Raw genomic sequence first — 9,663 nt, forward strand, 5'->3', positions numbered from 1 at the left:
TGGTCTACAGCTCTGTTTATTTCCTTATTTTCTGTATTTACTCCACTCTTTCATCCTTCCCTTTGAAGCTCAGGGTTCCAGGATTATCCCCTCTGTTTCTTTTTTTTTTTAATTAGGATTTGAGTGAAGATTTATGTAGTAAATTCACTTTTCATACAGCAGTTCACACATACTTTGTCTCATGTCATTGACCAAACCCCTCTGTTTCCATTGGTTTCTTGTTTCTTTGTTGTATAGGGTCTGAATAGCTTACCTGCCCATTCATTCTGCCATCTTTCTGAACTGTGTTTCTAGATTGATTTATTGTTTTCAATTGTGAGCAATTGGGGGAGATTATTGTTTGGTTTTATGTCATAATTTTATTGTATATTTGATATTGACTCTCATAATTAAAATATCGATAGAATATATTATACAAGATCTTCTGTAAAATGAGAATTAGTTTACTAATCTCCAATTCAAATTGTATCTTAATCACTTAAGTAACGTTGGCAGGTTTTGCACCATATAATATGTACTCATTACTTAATTTTTTTTTTCTCTTAGTCAGTACAAAAGGTTAAACTGCAGAAGCATGCAGCCAAGTGATGGCTTTTTATTTAGAATTTGAATATGGAGGCTACAGGAACAGATGAAGTTGACAAGCTGAAAACTAAATTCATATCTGCCTGGAACAACATGAAGTATAGTAAGTATCATGATTTAAAAATAGTATTTTCAGTCGCCACATATACATGTGAGAGCTGGACAATAAATATGGAAGACCAAAGAAGAGTTGATGCTTTTGAGTTGTGGTGTTGGTGAAGAGTACTGAAAGTACCGTGGACTGCCAAAAGAACTAACAAATCTGACGTGCAAGAAGTGCAGCCTGAATGCTTCTTGGAAGTGAGAATGGCCAGACTTCACCTCACCTGCTTTGGTCTTGTCGTCAGAAGGAACTATTCCCTGGAAAAGGATATCATGCTTGGAAAAGTGGAAGATCAACCAAAAAGGGGAAGGCCCTCAGTGAGATGGATTGACACAGTGGCAGCAATGATGTGCTGAGGTATAGCAAGGATTGTGAGTCTGGCACAGGACCAGGGAGTGTTTCATTCTGTTGTACATAGGGTCACTATGAGTTGGAGCTGACTCGACGGCACCTAACAACGACAATATAAATCAGAGGAAACATTTGATACTGTGCCATCTTCTGTAAAAATGGCATGAGAGTATCAGACCTGTTCTACCTTCACAACGGGGAAGGAGAATCAAGATCAACATCAGCAGCTGATTTCTATGAGGCAGAGATCAGACATACTTCCACCTTCCAATCTTTTTACCAGTTCTCACACCCCCAGTCTTTCCCATAGCACTCTCTACTTCTGTGCTTGGTACAGTAATCCAGTGCAGTAGCCACATGGAACTCATAGATAATACTCAAAATCATGGAATTTATTAGGAAAGTAACAGGTTACAATTTAGGATCAGGAATGCGCAGGATACAGTTCTTGGGTCAGAGCAGCCTCCTCTCAGCCATGCCTTGACTCCTTGGCCTGGCCTCTGTCCTGCTCTGGCAAGTGCCACAAAACCCTATTATCTCTGCTGATAAATTCCCAGAGGCACCCCACTCAGTCAGCAAGCCTTGGCCTGAAAGCATTCAAGTTTTTCACTCTGTGTGCTGGTAAGCCCACTGCTCTGTCTCATGCCAGTCTCAGTTCTGCTCCTTCTTTGCTGTCATTTCTCTGCAGTTGCTTCTCACTGTCATTGGTGTCACAGCCATTTGTGTCCTGAATCAAGGTGGTTCAGCGCAGGGATCTCAGGTGCAAAGGACATGCTATAATCCTGGCTTTTGTTTCTTCATGGTAGTGAGATTCCCCTTTTCCACCTCTAGGATAGCTCATTTAAGCTTAGAGGTATGGCAAAGCTGATAGAGTCCTCATGTTAGGGGTCCAGACACCATATTTGCATGGCCTAACCTCACAAAGGTGCCATGCATTTTATTTACAGTATTAGGAAGCTGTCTAATCCCCTTGGTGAGCCATAAGCACCTCACGTTTGCATAGTCCCACCAGTCATTAGGTGGGAGTTAACAAAAACTATGGCTAGATATTAAGTAATTCACTGTACTGCATCTCCCTCAGTAAATTATTGTGAATTGCTTGAGGTTCCTTTTGAGTATAATATTTTTATAAATACTATGATATACTGAAAATGGAGCTAGAGATAACACTTAACAGTTAAAGGTCAGTGGACTGTACTTTCTTGAAAAAGTCTTTCACTTTTCCTTTTTTGGGGCATGACTTTATGAAGTATATAAACTTGATTTCCTTTTTTTTTTTAAAAAAATTAATAAATCATACTTCTTCTGGATGTTTCTCATCCTCCAGAAAATCATTATCTTTATTATTGCTCTGCTCTTTGAATTTTCAGCATCTTTTGATACCTCAGTTATGATTTTCAAAGAACTATAGGTTCTTTGTAAAAGTCCATAGTAGATAGAATCTTTGTAAGATTCTGTTTAAGGCAGCCGATTCTGTTTAAGGCAGCCAATCACCAAAGTAGCTGTCAATGAATTGCCCTTGTGTTGTTTCTCCTCTCATTGATCTGGGCTGGGCTGTGCTCCTCATTAACAAATAGCACAAGATAGGAGGATGCTGTGTCAATTCTAGGCAACTTCTGCTTACTCAGGGTTGGAGCTGAGAGCTGCCATGCAACCACCCAGGCCAGATACCTTGTTCAAGAACCTGCATGGAGAGGTCACACGAAGAGGAAAGGCTTTGTAAGACAGAGGGACCCAGCTGACCCAGTGTCCCATTTAAACCTCTCCATCTGATCCCACTATATTAGAGATTCTAAGGAAGACCAGGAGAAGAACTGCCCAGTTGAGCTTAGTCAATCCACAGAATTGTGTGAAATACAAGAAAAAGTTGTTTCAAATTAATAAGTTTTGGGGTGTTTTGACAGATTTTAAATAGATAATATGAAAAGCTTTGACACATATATACACCTATGAAAGCAACAGTCCGATCAATTTATAGAACATTTCCATCACCTCAGAAAGTTTCCTCGTGCTTTCTTCTGGTCAGTTTCTACCCTTCATAGGCATTAACTGTTCTGAGTTAATTTATTGAATGACAACTCTGCCAAATGTTCCATTTGCCAAATATACTGGAATTTCTCAAACTATTTAGTTATATTTAATTTATTTCATTTAGAAATCCTAACATTTTATTTATCTTTTTTCCACCGCCTTGCTGCTATAAGTAGAAATTGAAATGTGAAGAGAAGGAACAGAATGAAAATATACTCTTGAATATGGAGGATTCTTATGAATGTATTTCTTTCTCTCTCTCTATATATATGCCCACTGCTAGATATATGTATTTATATGTATATATATATGTGTATATATATATATACACACACACACACCCACTGCTATTGAGTCAATTCTGATTCATAATGACTCTATAGGACACAGTAGAACTGCCTCTTGGGGTTTCCAAAGCTGTAAATCTTTAGAGAGGCAGGCTGCTTCGTCTTTTTCCCACAGAGTGGCTGGTGGGTTCAAGCCATTGACTTTTTGGGGCTTTTTGGGTAGCAGCCAAATGCTTTAATTACTACACCACCAGCGCTTCTTTAGCATACAAAAGAGGAACATATTTGTGAGAGTCCTTATTCATGGCTCTTTCCTATACCTCAGGACCTGTTTCCTCCTGACTGCATGTTCTTATGTCCATTTCTCCTTCTCTCCCCCTTAGTGTCCTGGTTTAGATCAGTAACTGGGGTAGAGACAAGTGATACATTTCTATGAACCTTTTATAAAAATAAAATGAAAACTAGTCAATTAAAGCTAAGTAAAAGAAACAAGTGTATTTTATAGTTTAGTCACTTGGCATATTTGTCTGATTCAGCTCAGTCATGCCTGTGAAGATAGAGAAATGGTTGGGCTTTTTGACATGTCCTAGCTTTCATGGGGGAGCTCTGGTAGCATAGTGGCTAAGACACTTGCCTGCTAACCAGACGGCTGGCGGTTCAAACCCACCAGCCACTCCTCAGAAGGAAGGTTGGGCAATCCTACTTCCGTAGTGATACTGCCTCGGAAACCCAAGGAGGGGTCGCTATGAGTCGGGTTTGACTCGACGGCACATAACAACAACAACAGCTTTCATGGAGTATTAAAGAAGTGAGTCTGTTGGAGGGGTTAGGCCGTGCCAGGTTCTGTGGAAAATAGGAATAATAGAGAATATATGTATCACTTGAGTGCTTGTTGAACTTTAAAACATTGCAATCTTGTGTTGTAAAATGTTGACTTTCGTAGTATTTAGGGTTGTGACCAATCATGTTCATACTTTTTGCAGAGAAAGGGCTGGTAAGAGGCCATAGGCAGAGAGTAAAGCATAGAGAGAAGGAGTATTCCTCCCTAAAGGTTATCTCTTTATTTGCATTTGTTTTTATTGAGTTCTTAGGATTGGGTTTCGAAATACTGCCTTTTTTGGGGGAAGGGATTGTTGCTGTTTTGGAGATTGGAATCATTCCAGTGGGAACTAATAATATTTCTAAGAGATAATACATGTAAAGTTCATTATCTAATTTCTTGTACCCAATAGATGGTCAGCAAATACTAATTCTTCATTGAAGTTCAGAGAAGAGATCAGAGCCAAGTAAGAAAAGGAAAAAGTGGCATAGAAGAACATGTTTGAGTATTAAGAAAGGTGGGATTTAGATGAGCAGGTATTGAGGAAGTCATTTTAGTCAGGACAGCATGAGCCAAATGGTAAAGCCCATTTTGAGTGTAGGTGAAGAGTAGTAGGAAATACAGCTGTAAATGAAATTTGTGTCATATTGTGGAAGTCTTTAGTATGACTGAGGAGGTCATAATAAATTTAAGTAATGAGTTATGAGGATGTGTTTTGAACAAAAGAGTTACCAAATAAAAACTGAGCCATAGGGAGATTTATTTGGCAGTAATATTTGCCCTGGTGGTACAATGGTTAAGTGCTCAGCTGCTAACCAAAAGGCTGGTCATTTGAAGCCACCAATCACTCGTCGGAGAAAGACCTGGCAGTCTGCTTGTGTAAAGATTACAGCCTTGAAAGCTATTTGGACAGTTCTACTCTGTCATGCAGAGTCACTATGAGCCACTCAAAGGTACACAGTGATGTGGCATATATGAGAATGGGAAAAAAACAAACCAACCAAACTCGCCACCATTGAGTTGATTCCAACTCATAGCAGCTTCTTTGGATTTCTGAGGCAGTACATCTAATAGATTGCCCAGTCTTTCTTCTGTGGAGTGGCTGGTAGATTTGAATCACCAGCCTTCTGGTTAGCAGTCAGATATCTTAGGCACTATGCCACCAGAGCTCTTTTGAAGGTCTAATTAGTGTATTTCACTTTCCATTTTCTCTCTTTCGTTACCAAATTCGGATACTCGCATCATCTTTATTATAAATACATATCTGCATTTATTTATATCATTTTTTAAGGAACATTTTTCATTACAGTTGCCCCTTTTAAATTTTATAATAACTTGAGTAAAATGGCAGATAATCTCACTAAGATTGGACCCAAACCTATGGACTCTTAATTTCAAATTCTTTTTCTTCCTATACATTTCTATTTTGGGAGCTGCTTTAATCCTACCATTAACAGTCAGGAATTTCATATATTTGGGAATATTCAATAAGGTAACAGACAAGTGCTTTATCTCAGGAGATTCAGAAATTTATTTTAAGAGCTACTGTATTCAGAGTGAGAGCCATGGTAGTGCAATAGTTAAGCACTCAACAGGTAACTGCAAGATTGGCAGTTCAAACCCACCAGCCAGTTTGTAAGAGAAAGATGGCATTCTGCTTCTGTAAAGATTTACTGCCCTTTAACCCTAAAAAGCAGTTCTAATCTGTCCTTTAAGGTTACTGTGAGTTGGAATTGACTCAACAGCAATGAATTTGGTTTTGTGTTATATTCAGAGGGAGGACAGTGGTGGTTTAGTGACAGAATTCTTGCCTTCCATTCTGGAGACTAGGGTTCAATTCCCAACCAATGCACCTCATGCAAAGCTACCACTCATCATCAGTGGATCTTTTGTATGCTGCAGGTTTCAGACTTAGACTAGTTTTCAGCCAGTGAAAACTCTGTGAATCACAGTTGTCTGATCCACAACTGATGGGGATGGTTCAGGACTGGACAACATTTTGTTGTGTGTGCAAGGAGTGCAAGGAGTCAGGGCCAACTTGATGGCAGCTAACAACATGTTCATTAGCCTCATGAAATGCCACAAAGATACTACTTTTTAGATGCTGAAGATTTAGTAGGAAGAAAATTAGAACAATGAAAAATTAGCATCTAAAGTTGGTGATTGATGGTTGGGAGGTGGACAATTGAGATGGTCTGCCTTATATTCCACTTTCAGACATCTTCATTTGGCTGCAATGATGGAGTTGTAATATATTTCCCCAGGAACCATCAGAGATCCACTAATACCCTATACATTAGTCTACTGTGTGATTGTTTCCCTAAATGACTTCATTGGGATATTCAAATACTTTCAACTTATTATAATTATAAAATTATCTAAAATGGGAAGACAAGTAAAATTGGTAACATTTTTTGCCCTTGGAGAAAGAGCTTGGTGACAGGGAAACTGGAGTAGAATTTATGCCTTTTGAATGTTGTGTCGTAAGAACATTACATCCTGTTTGAAAATGAATTAAAGTAAAAATATTTCTCTCTTAAGTTATTTAAATTGATAGACTATGGTTAAAATACTTAACTATATTGGAAAAAAGCAAAAATCGACTTTATTTTCAGTTTATTGTCCAATATTTTGAAACTCTTGCAAAAAGTGTGCATTCATAATTGATAATTGGTGGTTTAAGCTAAAATAATAAAACAAAAATACTGGAATTTTAGCCTTAACTATTGTAATTGCAGAAATTTTATTTTTTTTCCTTTAGGTTGGGTGTTGAAAACAAAGACCTATTTTAGTAGAAATTCCCCTGTATTATTGCTTGGAAAATGCTACCATTTTAAATATGAAGGTAAGTGCTAAGTTTATAAACCATTTAAAAATCTTTGTAGAAATTTAATATGTGATTGTTTTCATAATTTTATTTGTAGGTTAATCACTTTTGGTATATTTCTTTTGCATACCTGTGTTTAATATATAACACATAATGTCATGTAGTTTGGGTTTCTTACGAACTTCATTAAGATAAGGTCATGTCATCTTATCTTATATACCTCATATTTTTGAAGTTATAGTGTGGGTGCCAAATAATTATTTAAATTGATATCTTAAATTTTTTCCTCTCTTCTAAATTTTGGGTGTATTTAGGAAGGATTACCCTTTTTTCTATTAATGTTCGGTAGAATTCCACAGTGAAGGCATTTAATTCAGGCCTTTTTTTGGGGGAGGGGAGGGTTTTGATTACTTATTCAATCTATCATTGAGCCATCGAGATTTTCTACTGAAGATTTTTTTCTTCTTGAGTCAGTTTAGGTAATTTATGTATTTCTAAGAATTTGTCAGTTTCATCAAGGTCATCTGATTTGTCAGCACGTATAGTATGATTCATAGTATTCTCTTAACGATTTTTTTTCTTTCTGAAAAACCACATTAGTAATGTCCCTATTTTCATTTCTAATTTTAGATATTTTCATCTTCTCTTTTTGTCAGTTTAGCTAAAGGTTTGTCCATTTTACTGATCTTTTTAAAAAAAAAACCCAGCTTCTGGTTTCATTCATTCTCTCGTTATTTCTGTAGTCTCTATTTTACTTATTTTTGCTCTGATGTTAGTTATTTCTTCCTTCTGGTAGCTTTGGGCTTAATTAACTCTTTTTCTAATTTCTCAAGTTGTAAAGTTATTTATTTTTTTGAGTTTTTTTTTTTTTTAATGTCGATATTTACCTCTGTAAATTTTTCTCTGAGCACTGCTTTTACGGCATTCCTTAAGTTTTGTGATGTTGTGCTTCAAGACATATGACAGACACAGTCCTGACTCTCAAAGAGCTTATAGTCCAAAAGATAAGGGACATTTAACAAATAATTACAAACACAGTATTAATTCCATCATGTTTGTGATGAAATGGAAGTGCAGGCTGCTCTAAAATTATAAGCCCAAACCCACTGCCATTGAGTTGAATCTGACACCTTCTAGGACAGAGTGAAATTGCCCCACAGGTTTTCCAAGGCTGTAAATCTTTATGGAAGCAGACTGCCTTATCTTTCTCCCATGGAGCGGCTGGTAGGTTCCATCTGCCGACCTGTTGGTTAGCAGTCATGCTTTAACTCTGCACCACCAGAGATCATTATAAAATTATAGAAGGAGGTAAAATCAGAAAGGATACTATTAGATATAAATAAACAGAAAGTTCATTTCAAAATGGCTCAATTAAACAAAAGGAAATTCACATACAGGCAGAAATCGTAGCAGTAGCTCTAGGTTGATTAATTCAGTCCCTTAGTGTCATCATTAAAGCCCCATGTTCCCACTCATTAAAGCCCTATTTGTTCCCACTCTGCTAATTTCAGGTTGTTGGCCTTGTCACCTAACTCTCCTCATAGTACCAAGTACCTACTTCAGTACCAGGATAGGAGATATGACAGATATGACAGAACTCGGGAAGAATGACATTTTCTTCTTTTATTATTCTTTAGTTCTTAAAATTTTTGAAATTATGGATTATTGTTTTTCAAATATAGAGACGAAGATAAACAATTTGTGTGAACCTAAGAAGTACAACATTATGAGTGATTATAAAATCTGGGTGCTTCCACTCATTTGTATTCCTCCCCTATGCAAAAACAAAACACCACCACCAAAACCAAAAATGAACATAGCCCGAATTAAACCTAATTGTTTAGTAGTGTTTCCTGTTTTTGATCTTTAGTAGATGACAATCAAACTATATTTTGCTTCTGTGCCTTGCTTATTGCTTACAAAATTGTATTTTTGAGATTTGTCCATGTTGTGTGTAGATTTTTTATGGGATATTCATGATGAATTGCCATAATTTATTCATTCTGTTATTAAAAGACATTTGGGTTGCTCTGTCATTATAAACAATGTATGTAGTACATTCTTACATTATTGCAAAAATACTATTCTCTTCTAAAAAATTTTGAACTATGACATTTACTGTTTACTGAAAATATCTGTGCAGGGAGAACTGACTGTTAGGTAGACGAATATCACTTTTCTGTTCTTATCATCTATTTTATGGGTCCCTGTTATAATGACTAAACCCAAGATCAGGATAAAGCTGGTGGCTCTATGGTTAAAGCATTGGATTGCTAACCAAAAGGTTGGTGGTTTGAACCCATGGACTACTCCAGGGGAGAAAGATGAGGCAGTCTGTTTCCCTAAAGATTTCCAGCCTTGGAAACCCTGTGGGGCAATTCTGCTCTGTTCTACAAGGCCACTATGAGTTGGATCGACTCAATGGCAGTGGGTTTACTTTTTGTTTTTTTAAACCAAGATCATCATTGTACACCTTTCCAGAAATCCTTTTGGTACTGCAAAGATGGCAAGGAGGCCACATGTTCTGACCTCCTCTAATCCCACAAGAGGATGGCAGGATTACCAGCAGTAACCCAAGGCCTATTCCTGCCAGGCCAGACATGCTGCCTCCCTCCAGCCCTTTCACCAACCGTTCCTCCCAAAGCACCCACCACCTCTC

At 37.3% G+C, this 9,663-nt stretch overlaps 1 protein-coding gene across 1 annotated transcript in view; it reads left to right on the forward strand.

The window, feature by feature from the left end:
• The first annotated feature begins 612 nt into the window (after positions 1 to 612).
• ATG4C (autophagy related 4C cysteine peptidase) overlaps positions 613 to 9,663 on the forward strand; it is an 84,186-nt gene continuing 75,135 nt past the window's right edge. Inside the window, exons 1-2 of the mRNA XM_007959126.2 lie at positions 613 to 688; positions 6,939 to 7,022. Coding sequence (XP_007957317.1) covers positions 613 to 688; positions 6,939 to 7,022 — 160 coding nt within the window. The remainder of the gene's footprint in view (positions 689 to 6,938; positions 7,023 to 9,663) is intronic.

Source organism: Orycteropus afer, unplaced genomic scaffold (genome assembly GCF_000298275.1).
Source record: "Orycteropus afer afer isolate SDZICR_OR568_19922 unplaced genomic scaffold, OryAfe1.0 scaffold00016, whole genome shotgun sequence".
Classification (NCBI taxonomy): Eukaryota; Metazoa; Chordata; class Mammalia; order Tubulidentata; family Orycteropodidae; genus Orycteropus; species Orycteropus afer.